Source organism: Indicator indicator, chromosome 2, assembly GCF_027791375.1.
Source record: "Indicator indicator isolate 239-I01 chromosome 2, UM_Iind_1.1, whole genome shotgun sequence".
Lineage (NCBI taxonomy): Eukaryota > Metazoa > Chordata > Aves > Piciformes > Indicatoridae > Indicator > Indicator indicator.
In genome coordinates this window covers 66704037-66719201 of record NC_072011.1, presented here as the reverse complement: position 1 = coordinate 66719201, position 15165 = coordinate 66704037, and the positions used below count along the sequence as shown (strand labels likewise).

The 15165-nt window shown below is 52.2% G+C and overlaps 1 protein-coding gene across 1 annotated transcript in view; it reads right to left on the bottom strand.

The window, feature by feature from the left end:
- The window catches only part of EYS (eyes shut homolog), a 103614-nt gene that overhangs the window by 69589 nt on the left and 18860 nt on the right, over window positions 1-15165 (bottom strand). The window contains exons 6-11 of the mRNA XM_054397483.1: window positions 13570-13729; window positions 12274-12378; window positions 11310-11449; window positions 8303-8469; window positions 4015-4268; window positions 567-671 (exon numbers count right to left, since the gene is read on the bottom strand). Coding sequence (XP_054253458.1) covers window positions 567-671; window positions 4015-4268; window positions 8303-8469; window positions 11310-11449; window positions 12274-12378; window positions 13570-13729 — 931 coding nt within the window. The remainder of the gene's footprint in view (window positions 1-566; window positions 672-4014; window positions 4269-8302; window positions 8470-11309; window positions 11450-12273; window positions 12379-13569; window positions 13730-15165) is intronic.

Here is a 15165-nt window from a genome sequence, read left to right as displayed (position 1 = left end):
CAATTTCCTCCCAATAATTGGAATGCTGGACTTATTTATTCTGTGTGCAAGCAAGGTGTGGAGTGAAATGATCATCAGACTCTACAGAGCAAAAAATTTCCCCAGACAGCAAGTTTGAAATGGTCATAGGCTTAAAAACCCAGAGAAAAGCTCAAGTGATTGAGGAAAGGAGCACCAAGTCAGAATTAAGCAGAAGCTTGCTGGCTGCAAGCAGTAGAGCTTTGAGGAGGCTGCAGAAGCACCTCAGCACCAAACATTAATTATCCTTAAACAAGAGCAGGGTTAAAGGCCACTGGGAGAGGAATGGAAAGGGCAACAAGTGGCAGAGCTTCAGGGAACAGCCTGAAGCAAGGAATGCAAAGCACATGGGAAGGACAACCTCATTGAAGAGCAACTCCAGCAGCCACAGGAACTGGCAAAAAGGTGAAACAGGAGAGACAAATCAAAGATTTCCTCTTCACCAGTCAGCACCACCCTCTCTGTACCTTTCACTCAAGGCTTTAGAGGCCTCATGCACCAAGTGTGGAGCTCAAACCTGCAGTCAAACCAAAGCTGTGATGACTCACCAAAGGAGCAGTTGCACATGAAGCCATTGAGGTCTTCCTCACAGACTCCCCCATTCCAGCAGGGCCTGTCCAGGCACTCAGCCACGTGTAGAGAACAGGTCTCTCCTGAAATTAGAGATGGCAAAAGGCTAAGTAAGGACAACTGTGCTGATGCAGGAGCTGCTCTAGCTGGAGGAGTCCCTGCTGCCTGCAGGGGGGTTGCCCAAGATGCCCTTGGAGGGTCCTTTCCCACCTGAAGCAATCAGGGATGGTGCTCAAATGGCAGGGACAGACTGGGGCTGAGGAGCATGAGGGATGGTCACAGCCTGCATGCTGATCTCACTGCCCTCAGTGACTGCCCAGGGTGCTGGAAGACATTCTGTGTGCCAGGGGTGTTGCTGCTCCACTGCTCCTCAGGGCAGCCTGTTTGTGCCAGGCAGCGTGGGAAGGAGGACAATCAGGAAGGCAGGAAGCTTCCCTGCTGAGGGCATGCACAATCCTGCAGGGATTTCCCCCCTCCCCCCCCCCATTACACAAAATTGCTGTTATTCAGGCAAGTTTTCCTCAGCTGTGCCAATAATTTTGTGTCATTTCAGTCACTGGCACCTTTGAGAAAGGATGGAGAAGCAGAGAGCAGAGGCCAGCCTGTGCTCTGTTCCTCTTTCCCCATGTGATGCACAGGAAAGGGATCACAGACTCCTGGCATTGGATTAGTTGGAAAAGCTCTCTGAGATCACGCAGTCCAACCAGCAACCCAACCCCCCCACGGCCACCAAACCCTGGCCCCAAGTGCCATGGCCACAGCTTTCAGGAACTCCTCCAGGCATGGGGACTCCAACACCTCCCTGGGCAGCCTCTGCCAGTCCCTGACCACTCCTGCAGCAAAGACATTTTTCCTCCTAATCTCCAACTTAACCCTTCCCTGGCACAACTTCTGGCCATTTCTTCCCATCCTATCACTTGTTCCTAGACAGAAGACCCCAACCCCTAGCTCCCTGCAGCCTCCTCTCAGGGAGCTGTGGAAAGCAATGAGGTCTCCCCTCAGCCTCCTCTTCCCCACACTGAACACCCCCAGCTCCCTCAGCTGCTTCAGAACCTTCCCCAGCCCTCTTCTCCAGACCCTTCCCCAGCTTTGTTGCCCTTCTCTGGACCTGCTCCAGCATTCAATGCCCTTCCTGGAGTGAGAAGCCCAAAACTGAAGCTGTGTCCTCCCCAGTGCCCAGTCCAGGGGGACAATCCCTGCCCTGCTCCTGCTGCCCACACCATTGCTGATATTCCCTGCTGCCATTTAAAACCCAAGCAGTGACAATTAAGACAATTGGGCTTTGTGTGCTGCAGACAAGAATCATCTCTGGGATGATCTTGGAGCTCTTTTCTAACCCAAATAACTCCATGGTGCTGGCTAAGTGCTGTAACAGAGAGTCCTGAACTGGTAGCTGCACCTCACAGGGGGCATGACCCAAACCTTCCTGCAATCAGCTGCTAGGGAATTTTCACACCTGAGCACAAACGGTGATCCATGGACTGTAGTTAAATGTTGCACAGTCAATCTAGATTGGAGACAAGGAAGAAATCCCTGACAGTGAGGGTGGGGAGACAGTGGAACAGGTTGCCCAGGGAGGCTGTGGATGTCTCCTCCCTGGAGGTGTTCCAGGCTAGGCTGGATGAGGCTTTGAGCAACCTGGGCTGGTGGGAGGTGTCCCTGCCCAGGGCAGGGGGTTAGAGCTGGCTGGGCTTTAAGGTCCCTTCCAACCTAAGCCATTCTATGAATTAAAAGAAAACTCTGAAGCTTGTGAGAGACCAAATTTTCTGACTATTCAAGACATGAAAGAAGCCTTGTTGTTTTTTTTTTTCTTTTTTTTTTTCTCCCCTCCCAGCATGCAGCTAATCTCAGCTCCACATTTGAAATGGATGCTGAGAAGCTCCTTTGAAGAGCAGATTAAAAAAAAAAAAATCACTAATTGGCTACAAATGACTTTTAACATCAAAGCAGGTTAATAGAAATCATTTGCTGCATTTCCACTTTCAAAGTCAACATTAACACAACTCATCCAAACACCATTAGTGGCAACACTTAATGTTTAATCAGCTATTTAATAAACCATGGCTCAGGGTCTGGATTCCTAAACTCCTTACAGGGAACCACATCACCAAGTTCAGAAGTACCAGCAAGAGAAGGTTCAAAGTGATCAGAGAATGGTTTGGGGTGGAAGGGACCTCCAAAGGTCATCTAGTCCAACCCCCCTGCACTCAGGAGGCACAGCCCCACCTAGATCATGAGGCAGCTTTACTTTTATGAGGGCTGGCACCCAGTGAGGGGAGACCTCATTGCTCTCTACAGCTCCCTGATCAGAGGTTGGAGCTAGGTGGGGGCTGGGCTCTTCTCTCCAGAATCAGGGAGGGGAAGGAAGGAGAAGGAGGAAGAGAAATGGCCTGGGAATCGTGCTAGGGTAGGGTTAGGTTGGAGAGGAGGGAAAATATCTTTGCTGCAACAGTGGTGAGGGACTGGCAGAGGATGCCCAGGGAAATGGTGGAGTCCCCATCCCTGGAAGTGTTCCAGAGAGGTGTGGCCATGGCACTTGGGGCCAGGGTTTAATGTCCATCCTGGTCTTAGTCTGAAGGTTGCACTCAATGAACTTCAAGTTCCCTTCCAACCAAAAGAGTTCTATGATTCTACAATAAATAATTCCAGCTGCTGAGGAAAGGCTGTCCCTCTTCAGAGGGAACTTTTTATGATCTAATGTGTGCCCATCTGGTGAAGTGGTCTTAAACCACCTCACTGCCTTAGCTCCTCCCAAAGAGCTTGAGCTGGGAGGGAGAAAGCCTCCAAGGAAGATGTTGATCGGGGAGGGAGAAAGCCTCCAAGGAAGATCTTGATCTGGGAGAGAAAAAGCCTCCAAGGAAGATCTTGATCAGGGAGAGAGAAAGCCTCCAAGAAAGATCCTGATCTGGGAGGGAGAAAGCCTCTGAGGAAGAATTTGAGATGGGAGGGAGAAAGCCTCCAAGGAAGAGCTGGAGACCTGCATTTCAATCTCTGCAGGGGAGCTGCAGGCAGGCTGGGGAGGGACTGTGCAGAAGGGGCTATGGGGATAGGACAAGGGGCAGTGGTTTGAAACTGGAGCAGGGCAGAGTTAGGTTGGACATCAGGAAGAAGTTCTGCACTGTGAGGCTGGGGAGACAGTGGAACAGGCTGCCCAGGGAGGTGGTGGAGATCTTCAAGCTCAAACTTGCTGTGACCCTGAGCATCCTGCTCTAGCTGGAGGTGTCCCTGCTGCCTGCAGGGGGTTTGGACAATGTGCCCTTGGAGGGTCCCTTCCAGCCTGATGCAATTTGTGAATCTGACCTTCATGTCCACGCTGGTCTTGGGCTGATGATCTCAGAGGTCCTATCAAACCACAGCAGCTCTGTGTTCCTCTAGGCTGGGCAGCCACACCTGCAGAGCAAGACCTTTCCCCAGGGGTGAAGTTACCTTTGAAGCCAGCAGCACAGTGACATGAGAAGTGGCCAACAAGATCCACACAGGTAGCTCCATTCCTGCAAGGGGAACTTGAGCACTCATCTGTTTCAGCTTCACAGAAGGCTCCTTCGTAGCCAGGGGCACAGCTGCAGCTGTAGCTGTCCAGGTGTTCCTGGCACACACCATGCTCAGAGCACTGGTTCCCAAGGCAGCTGCCTACAGCCAGCTGGCACAAGCTGCCAGTGTAACCAGGAGGACAGATGCACCTGGCATGGAAATGAGAGCAGAGCCATGAGACAACCACCACAGGAACCAGCAGGGCTGATTAGAGAGAATCCCTGAATCCCAGAGCCTCTGAATCCCAGATCCCCTGAATCCCTAAATCCCAGATCCCCTGAATCCCAGAATCCCAGATCCCCTGAATCCCTAAATCCCAGATCCCCTGAATCCCAGAATCCCAGATCCCCTGAATCCCTGAATCTCAGATCCCCTGAACCCCAGAATCCCAGATCCCCTGAATCCCAGATCCTCTGAATCCCAGAATCCCAGATGCTCTGAATCCCAGAATCCCAGATCCCCTGAATTCCAGATACCCTGAATCCCAGAATCCCAGATCCCCTGAATCCCAGATCCCCTGAATCCCTGAATCCCAGATGCTCTGAATCCCAGAATCCCAGATCCCCTAAATCCCAGAATCCCAGATCCCTGAACCCCAGAATCTCAGATCCCCTGAATCCTAGAATCCCTGAATCTCCACATTGTAGGGGTTGGATGGGACCTCTGGAGATCACTGAGTCCAACCCACCTAATACTGCAGGTTTGCCTGGATCACCTCACACAGGAGCACAGCCAGGTGGGGCTGGAAGAGCTCCAGAGAAGGAGACTCCACAATCTCCCTGGGCAGCCTGCCCCAGGGCTCAGCACCCACACAACAGAGTTTTTTCCCTTGAAGTTCAAGTGAAACCTTCTGTGTTCCACCTTGTGACCATTGCCCCTTGTCCCGTCACTGAGCACCTCTGACACTTGGCCCTTGGGGCCATGGTTTGGTGGCCATGGTGGGGTTGGGTTGATGGCTGGGAGGGATGGTCTTAGAAGGATTTTCCAGCTGAAACAATTCTAGGAAATCCCTCAGATGTGTCTGCAGCACTGTATATGCTTGGTCCCAAGTGCCTGAAAGGGGCTTACAAGAAAGTCAGGGAGGGATCTTTTGCAGGGGCTGGGAGTGATAGGACAAGGGGCAATGGATTAAGGCTTGAGGAGGGCAGATTGAGACTGGAGAGGAGGAAGAAATTCCTGACAGTGAGGGTGGGGAGACTCTGGTACAGGTTGCCCAGGGAGACTGTGGCTGCCTCCTCCCTGGAGGTGTTCAAGGCCAGGCTGGATGAGGCCCTGAGCAACCTGAAGGTTGGAACTGAAGGTGTCCCTGCCCATGGCAGGGGGTTGGAGCTGGATGCTCCTGAAGGTCCCTTCCAAGCCAACCCATTCCATGACTCCATGGATCTGATCACCTGCAGCAGGCAGCCTCCACAATCACCTGCAGACAGCCAGACCTCCAAACCTTCACTTTGTGAGTATCAGATAGAGAAGTTCCTGAGCTAGAGATCCCTTCAGAAAGAGAAGCTCCATCCCCACACAGAGCTGCAGACAACTCCTTCTCTAGTATATTTTAAAGCCTTTCAGTTTTGCAGCAGAGGAAAGCTGCAGCTCAAGCCCTGGGTCCAAGCTTTTGGTGGCAGGTTCAGGGTTTTAGTGCTGCTGCAGTACCCACAGGAGGTCATCTTCATTAAATCCTGATGTTCTAATGGTGCTGTGCCCACCACCAGTGCACAAGACTTCATTACTCAGAGATCATTACTCTTGATAGAACCTCTCAGACAGGCAGAAAAAGCTAATTGAAGTTGGGCTGTTGCCAGAGTTTAACAAAGCTGTGGCCAAGACTCATCTCTTCTGGAGAAGAGGGAGCTGAGGGACCTGGGGGTGTTTAGTCTGGAGGACCTTGAATACTGAGTTCAGTTCTGGGCTTCTCAATCCAGCAAGGACACTGAGGGGATGGAGGAGGTCCAGAGAAGGGCAACAAAGCTGGGCAAGGGTCTGGAGAAGAGGGCTGGGGGGGAGCAGCTGAGGGAGCTGGGGGTGTTCAGTGGGAAGAAGAGGAGGCTGAGGGGAGACCTCATTGCTCTCTACAGCTCCCTGAGAGGAGGCTGCAGGGAGCTAGGAGTTGGGCTGTGCTCCTTAGTCTTAGGTGATAGGAGGAGAGAAAGTGGCTTCAAGCTGCACCACTCAAGAAGTTTCTTCTAACACTCAATCCAAACCTCCCCTGCTTTAGGCTGGACATAGCAGAGAACCTTCTTTGCCTGAAAGGGTTAGAATCATAGAATCAGTCAGGGTTGGAAGGGACCATAAGGATCATCTAGTTCCATGGCCAGAGATACCTCACACTAGAGGTTCTGCAAGCCTGGCTGAACGCCTATCCCTGGAGGTGTGTTAAAGAGGCAGAGATGGTCTCAGGTTGATGGTTGGACTCAATACCTTTAAAGGCCTCTTCCAAGCAAACCAATTCTCTGACTCTTATCATTCTGTGATTCCTTTTTGTCTTGTGATAGGAGGCCCAGGGGAGCACTGAAGCCTGGAGTTTGTTCTTTGAATAGATATGGGTTTAGGATTTGGTTTCTTTTGTTTATTTAATTTCCTTAGGGCAGTCCAAGCAGTTGAACTGCATTTACTCAGCAGGCATTAGTTTCTCTGCTACCTGTAGTAAAACCTTCTCACACCCTCACAAAAGGGCTAAAAGGTTGTTTAGCTCCCCTCCTGCTTTCTGCAGGCACCTGCAGGAAGGCTGCTCCATAACTTACTACACAGCTATTCCCTGAGGATTTGTGACATATATTCCCCTAGCTTCTGGAGCTGCAGCAAAGAGGAGAAAAAGTCATTTCCCCCACCCCCCCTCCCCCTCTTTCTTTAGTGGAAGGAGTCTATTACTGCTCCAGAAAGCTGTGTAGATCATGGTGCTCACTTTATAGGGCACTGCCAGCTAGGTGCTAGCACTTCAATTGCCTCCTGGAGAGCATAAGATGAATAAATTTGAAAATGGAAAATTAGATATAAAAAAAAAAAAAAAGAAAAAAAAGGTAATAATTCCTCTGAAACAGCTTAATTTATCCAGCTGGTAGGGAATGGGGAAAGCCAAGGATAAAGAGCAGCTTTAAATGTGCTGAGACTCTCAAGGTAGCTCAGTGGTGTTCACTTGCCATTACCTTGTGGGCACCAAGCAGAGGATCCAGGAGCTGGGTAAGGGCAGCCAGGTGCCCTTGGTGAGTTTGCAGAGGGCACTCAGTGGAGGGCAGGAAAGGTCTGCAGAGGGACCTGGCCAGGCTGATCCATGAGCTGAGGCCAGTGGGATGAGATTGAAAAACTTGGAACACAGCAACCCTATGAAGGCTCCAGGCTAGGGGCAGAGTGGTTGGAAAGTGCCCAGCAGGAAAGGACCTGGGGGTGCTGGGTGCCAGCAGCTGGAGATGAGCCAGGGGGTGCCCAGGTGGCCAAGAAGGCCACCAGCAGCCTGGCCTGGTGTGGGCAGCAGCAGCAGGGCAGCAGGATTGTCCCCCTGGACTCAGCACTGCTGAGGCCACAGCTTGAGTCCTGGGTTCAGTTTTGGGCTCCCAGAAGGACATTGAGGGCTGGAACAGGTCCAGAGAGGGGCAAGGAAGCTGGGGAAGGGTCTGGAGAACAGGGCTGGGGAAGGGTCTGGAGCAGATGAGGGAGCTGGGGGTGTTCAGTGTGGGGTAGAGGAGGCTGAAGGGAGACCTCACTACTCTCTCCAGCTCCCTGAGAGGAGGCTGCAGTGAGCTGGGGGTTGGGCTCTGTCCCTAGCAACTAAAGGCAGGACAAGAGGACATGGTCTCAAGTTGCACCAGGGGAGGGATAGGTTGGATATGAGGAAGCAAGAGTGGTCAGGGAGTGGCACAGGCTGCTCAGGGAGGTGGTGGAGTCCCCATCCCTGGAGGTGTTCAGAAAAGAGCAGATGTGGCACTTTGGGCCATGGTTTAGTGGTCATGGAGGTGCTGGGTAGAAGGCTGGCCTGGATGATCTTAGAGATCTTTTCCAGCCTGAATGATTCTCTGATCCTATGACTCTGCTCTCTGCTACTGCTCACTAAGGACAGGACACATTGGACAATTTTGCCAGCACAGAAAAATTCCAATTTTTTTTCTGCAGCAGCAACTGTCACTGGATGGAGGAACATCTCCATAGGAAATCAAGTTCTCCCTGGAAGCTCCTGTGGCAAGCATCCCATGGGTACCTGTATTTGTTGGTCTCATCCTCACAGGTGGCTCCATGCTGGCACTGGTTCTCCTCACAGTCATTGATGTCCTCCAGGCACCTTTGTCCTGTCCAGCCAGGAGCACAGACACAGTGAGCTCTCTGCTTCTCTTCCTCATAGAAGCAGCTCCCTCCATTTGCACACACCTGAGGGCAAGGAGGACAAAGACAGAAGGAGACTTTTCTTCATGTGGTGGAGTTCATGATCCCCACAAAATCACAAAAGGCATCAGGTTGGAAGGGACCCTCCAAGGGCATCCTGTCCGACAGGCAAGCAGGGACATCTCCAGCTAGAGCAAGCTGCCCAGGGACACAGCAAGGCTGAGCTTGAATGTCTGCAGGGATGAAGCCTCAGCCACCTCCCTGGGCAGCCTGTTCCAGTGTCTCCCCACCCTCACTGTGCAGAACTTCCTCCTGGTGTCCAACCTAACCCTGCCCTGCTCCAGTTCCAAACCATTGCCCCTGGTCCTATCCCCACAGCCCCTTCTGCACAGTCCCTCCCCAGCCTGCCTGCAGCTCCCCTGCAGAGATTGAAATGCAGCTCTGAGGTCTCCCTGCCTTCTCCTTGAATCTTTATCCATCATATATCTGTGCCCAGTGATGAACAGAATCCTTCTTTGCCACCTGAAGATAAGATGAATAAACCTGGACTGGAACAGCATTTCCCCTCTCCTCCCCCCCACTTTCATCTTTTATTTGCTACTATTACTTACTTAATACTTCCTCTATTCTTGCAAAACAAAGAAAGAAACAAAAAGTTCTTTCTTCCCTTTGCCTTTTTTTTTTTTTTAAGGCTCCCATTTAATTTCTCTGAGGAGGGGAAGAATGGAAGCCTCCATTTTCATCTCCAAGCAATTGTGTCTAGAAGATGAGCTGCTGCTTCAGTTTGATGGAGTCTGGACCTCCTTCTAATGTCATCAAGATCTGTAATAATAACAGTTCTGGGCAGAAATCCTCTAATGTTCATTTGGCTTTGATTAAGTCTTAAATTGACCATAAAATTAAGAGTTTTTTTTTTTGTTGTTGTTTTGTTTCGTGTTTTGTTTTGTTTTGTTTTTTTCTGTGCTCCATGTAGTGGATTTTAGACTTGAAGTCCTTTTTGTTTTTTCCAACAGGACAATGGCTTGGAAGAAAGTGATGCTCAGTGTCAAGGCAAAGAAAACTCTGTGCAATGTTCTGGAAACAGTCAGGTTTGGAGGGTTTTTTTCATCTCTTCCTCTTTTTTTTTTTTTTTTTTTTTTTTTTGCAGGATGCTGTCCTGAGGTGGTTTGTGGGACATGTGGCAGTTTAGGCTGGGTGCCCCCTGCCACTGCTACATGAGATACACCTCTGGTGTCCTGGGTGCTCACCCACAGGGGTGGACACAGGAAGTGGCGTATTTCTACCCATAAATCCTGCGTCCTATAAAGCCCCATCTGCAAAGTCATTCTCTTCCTCTTTCTTTCCTCTCTGCTCCCCTGGGAGATGTCCTCTCTTATCGGGTAATGCCAGGGGAGTATCCTCAAGGCCTCTTAAGCCTGTCTAGGCCTAATGCCAGGAGGAGAATGGAGGGGGGGCAGTCTCAGACCTGGCCAGCCTGAGACTTGCCTAGCAGCGGGAGGGGGAAGAAGGAGCCCTGGGGGGTTTGGGTTTACCCTCAGGTGGGAAGAAGGGAAGGATTGGGAAGCCTTTGGGAATTCTGTGAGGGCTTCTGTACGCTTTGGGATACTCTTTGTCACTATGCTTTGTAGTTTGTAGTTCTCTGTAGTTTCACCAATTGCTTTTCCATTTAAACTTTCCATCACTCTCCAATCTGTTTGTGTGAGTCTCATTCTTTTGTCCCTTTCGGGGCAAGAGAGGATCTGTCTGGACCAGCACAGGACATTAGGGGATTTAGGGAGTGAAAATTCACGAAGGCAGGCTGAGACTGGAGATGAGGAAGAAATTCTTGGCAATGAAGGTGGGGAGAGACTGGAACAGGTTGAGCAGGGAGGCTGTGGATGTTCCCTCCCTGGAGGTGTTCAAGGCCAGGTTGGATGAGGTCTTGAGCAACCTGGGCTGGTGGGAGGGGGGGTGAAGCCTGGAGAGGAGAAGGCTGAGAGAGGATCTGAGCAATGTCTGTAAATATCTGAGGGGTGTGGGGCAAGAAGGGGCCAGGCTCTGGTCAGTGGTGTCCTGTGACAGGACAAGGGACAATGGACACCGACTGGAACCTAGGAGGTTCCACCTCAGCATGAGCAGAAACTTCTTTGGTGTGAGGGTGCTGAGCCCTGCTGCAGGCTGCCCAGAGAGGTTGTGGAGTCTCCTGCTCTGGAGCCTGGAGAGAAGAAGGCTGAGAGGGGATCTGAGCAATGTCAGGGGGGCAAGAAGCTGCCAGGCTCTGCTCAGTGGTGTCCTGTGACAGCACAAGGGGCAATGGACACCAGCTGGAAACCAGGAGTTTCCACCTCAACAGAAGGAGAAACTTCTTTGGTGTGAGGGTGCTGAGCCCTGGAGCAGGCTGCCCAGAGAGGTTGTGGAGTCTCCTTCTCTGGAGTCATTCCAAATCCACATGGATGCCCTTGTGTGCAGCCTGTTCTGGTTGGAGGTGCCCCTGCTGCCTGCAGGGGGGTTTGACAAGATGACCTCTGAGGGTCCCTTCCAACCCCGTGCCTGTGAGTCTATAACCATGCTCTAGAGGATCCTGCTTTGGCAGGGGGGTTGGAGTCAATGATCTCCAGAGGCCACTTCCAAGTTGATGATCTCCAGAGGTGCCCTCCCCACTTGATGACCCCCAGAGGTCCCTTCCAAGCACTGCCTGATGCCATGAAGTGCTCCCACTTCACATCATTCACTTTTAGGTCTCCCTGTTCCACAAGGGAGAGGATGCTCTGAGTAAGGATCTGTCAAGAAGGAGCAATGTGTTGAGGACACCCCATGGGGAATGAGGATCCTTCAACTCACTGCTCTCAGAATAACTTCTGGGACTTGCCCCCAAGGCCTGGAGGGTCTGCAGGACATCAGCTTACCTCTGAGTCTGCAGGGCATGGAGAAACACAGGAGTGGTGCAGTCCCTGAGGCTGATCCCCACAGGCTGCTCCTGGGGCACAGCTGGTGTTGTAGAGCAGGCAGGTGTGGAGAGCCAGCTGACATCTCTCCCCTCCAAAACCTGCACCACCAAGAGAACCTTGAACCACAGCTCAGCAGGGCACTGGCAGCAGGGCTGTGGGCAGGGTACAGCACTCTGAGAGCAACACAGGGGAAAAGTGGGATTGCCTCCCTGCTCCCAGCACAGGGGAGGAGCTGACCTGCTCCAAAGCACCTCCCTGGAGAAGGGCCTGGGGGTGCTGGTGGTCAACAAGCTCCCCATGGGCCAGCAATGTGCCCTCAGGGCCAAGAAGGCCAATGGCATCCTGGGGTGTGTAGCACCACAGAATGGGCTGGGCTGGAAGGGACCTCCAAAGCTCATCCAGTCCAAGGCCCTGCAGTCAGCAGGGACATCCTCAGCTAGATCAGGTTGCTCAGAGTCCTGTCCAGCCTCACCTTGAATGTCTCCAGGGATGGAGCCCCAGCCACCTCCCTGGGCAACCTGTTGCAGTGTTCCACCACCCTCACTGTAAAGAATTTCTTCCTCATCTCCAGTCTTGGACTGGAGTTCCATCCTAACATGGGGAGGAAATTCCTTACTCTGAGGGTGCTGAGCCCTGGAGCAGGCTGCCCAGAGACATTGTGGAGCCTCCTCCTCTGGAGTCATTCCAAACCCACCTGCTGTGTTCCTGTGCAACCTGCTGCAGGTGACCCTGCTCTGGCAGGGGTATTGGACTGGATGATCTCTGGAGGTTCTTTCCAACCTCCACCATTCTGTAATGCTTTGATTCAAAGGTTCACTGCACATCTGGTGAGATATTGTCCTTGGGATGTGATTTCCTGCATATTTTGGGTGACATTTTCTTTGTCCTGCTTAGAAAACACAACAAATGTCCAAGGACTCACCTGGAGGGCAAATGCACTTGAAGTGATCTTCATACTCAACACAGGTCCCTCCATTTGCACATGAGCTGGAGCCACAGGTGCCAGGCTGCACCTCACAGGATTCTCCTGGGGATGACAAAAACCAACAAACAAGCCCAAAAATCCTAAAAAGGTGAAGAATTCATGACATGGTCCTAAAAAAACCCCAACCCAACCATGAATCATATCTTTGTTACTATTTGGAACAAAACTATTGCTTTAAATCATCTTTTGGGAGTACTGGAGAGAATTTAGACTCATAAGATCAGAGACAGGGTTTGGTTGGAAGAGGCCTCATGCAGTCCAGGCAGCAGCCCAACCCCACCATGGCCACCAAATCATGGCCCCAAGAGCCATGGCCACACATTTCTTGGATACCTTCAGGGATGGGGACTCCACCACCTCCCTGGGCAGCCTCTGCCAGTCCCTGACCACTCTTGCAGCAAAAAGATTCTTCCCCCCCTCCAACCTCACCCTCCCCTGGCACAATATTCCCTATTTTCAATGGTGACACATGACAGGACAAGGGGCAAAGGGCACAAATTGGAAGCCAGGAAGCTCCAATTCAGCATGAAGTAAAACTTCTTTGGTGTGAGGGTGCTGAGCCCCGCAGCAGGCTGCCCAGGGAGGTTGTGGAGTCTCCTTCTCTGGAGACTTTCCAGCCCCACCTGGCTGTGTTCCTGTGTGCCCTGCCCTGGGTGCCCCTGCTCTGGCAGGGGGCTGGCCTGGGTGGGCTCCAGAGGTCCCTTCCAACCCCCTAAGGTTCTGTGTTTCTGTGGAATGCTTCTTCCTGCTTTTTTAAACCCCTGTTCATCTTTTCACAGCTGAGCATGGTACACCATGTCATGTTTTGCTTTCCCTCAGATGAATCTGCTCCAGAGATGATTTGAATGTTAATGCCAAGGCTGCAGCTGTAGTGTTCAGCATTTGCAAACACAATTAGCAACAATTAGATGTGAAACTGTTCATGGCCTGTCTGCTTGCAGATGCTTGTTAAGCCTGAGTCAAAAAAAGGCCACTGCTTTGTCCTCCCCCAAACCCAGGAATGGGAAAAGAAACCAGTGGAAGTGGAAAAATGGTTTAGCAAGGCCAAGTGCTGGGTCCTGCCCTTGGGTCTCACTCTGCACCCAGCCCAGATCTGTGCCTGGGCACAGCCTGATGTAGATTCCCCCAGAAACGCTTCTCTAGTCCTTCCCTTTGCAAGCTGAGCATTGCTAGACTTGAGTGCTCCAGAAGCAGTGCAGCCAGCAAGCTGTGCCTGAGCTGCAGAGCCCTTACCTGTGGCGTTGTGAGGACAGAGGCACCTCGGCAGAGGTCGCTCTCCCAGCTGGCTGAGGTCAATGCATGTGGCTCCAGCAGCACAGGCCTCTGGGTGGGTCAGGCAGGCGTTGGCAGACAGCTGACACAACTCCTCTGTCCAGCCTGCTGCACAGAGGCACTGCATATCACCAGCAGACAGCAGCAGGACAGCCACAGAGGAGACAAGAAAGGGAAATGGGAAGACTGCAGAAATGTTGTGGGACTGTAGAATGCATCTGGTTGGAAGGGACCTCCAAAGGCCACCTGGTTGAAGCCCCTGCAGGAATGTCCCCAACTACAGCAGGTTGATCACAGTCCCATCAAGCCTGACCTTGGATGTCTCCAGGGATGGGGCCTTCCTTGTTCCAGTGTTCCAACACCCTCACAGAACTTGCACTTGCAGCCCAGAAAGCCAACCAGAGCCTGGGCTGCATCAAGAGAAGTGTGGCCAGCAGGTCAAGAGAGGTGATTCTCCCCCTCTGCTCAGCTCTGGTGAGACCCCACCTGGAGTACTGTGTCCAGTTCTGGAGCCTCTGTTACAAGAGGGAAGGGACATGCTGGAAGGTGTCCAGAGAAGGGCCACCAGGATGAGCAGAGGGCTGGAGCTCCTCTCCTATGAGGACAGACTGTTGGGGCTGTTCAGTCTGGAGAAGAGAAGGCTCCGAGGTGACCTTATTGTGGCTTTCCAGTATCTGAAGGGGGCTCCAAGAAAGCTGGGGAGGGACTTTTTAGGCTATCAGGGAGTGACAGGACTAGGGGGAATGGAATAAAGCTGGAAGTGGGGAGATTCAGACTGGATGTGAGGAAAAAGTTCTTCCCCATGAGAGTGGTGAGAGTCTGGAATGGGTTGTCCAGGGAGGTGGTTGAGGCCCCATCTCTGGAGGTGTTTAAGGCCAGGCTGGATGAGGCTCTGGCCAGCCTGATCCAGTGTGAGGTGTCCCTGCCCATGGCTGATCCTTGTGGTCCCTTCCAACCCTGACTGATTCTATGAACTTCCTAATGTTTGACTTAAATCGACCCTGCTCCAGCTTCAAACCCCTTGCCCTGCTGCTACAAGCCCTTGAAAAAAGTCCCTCCCCAGCTGTCCTGTAGTCCCTTCAGGTACTGGAAGGCTGCTCTAAGGTCTCCCTGGAGCCTTCTCTTCTCCAGGCTGAGCAGCCCCAACTCTCCCAGCCTGTCCTCATGCAACAGGTTCTCCAACCCTCTGATCATTTTTGCTTTGCAGAAGAAGAGGAGGCTGAGAGGAGACCTCATTGCTCTCAGCAGCTCCCTGAGAGGAGGCTGCAGGGAACTGGGGCTTGGGCTGTGCTCCCTAGTCTCAGGTGATAGAAGGAGAGGAAATGGCCTGGAATTGTGCTGGGGGAGGGTTAGGTTGGAGATTGGGAAAAATGTCTTTGATGCAAGCGTGGTCAGGGACTGCCCCAGGCTGCCCAGGGAGGTGGTGGAGTCCCCATCCCTGGAGGTGTTCCAGAAAGCTGTGGCCATGGCACTCAGGGCCAGGGTTTGGTGGCTATGGGGGGGCTGGGTTGCTGCTCTCAGAGGGCTTTGCCAACCCTGGTGATTCCCTGAGCAGGG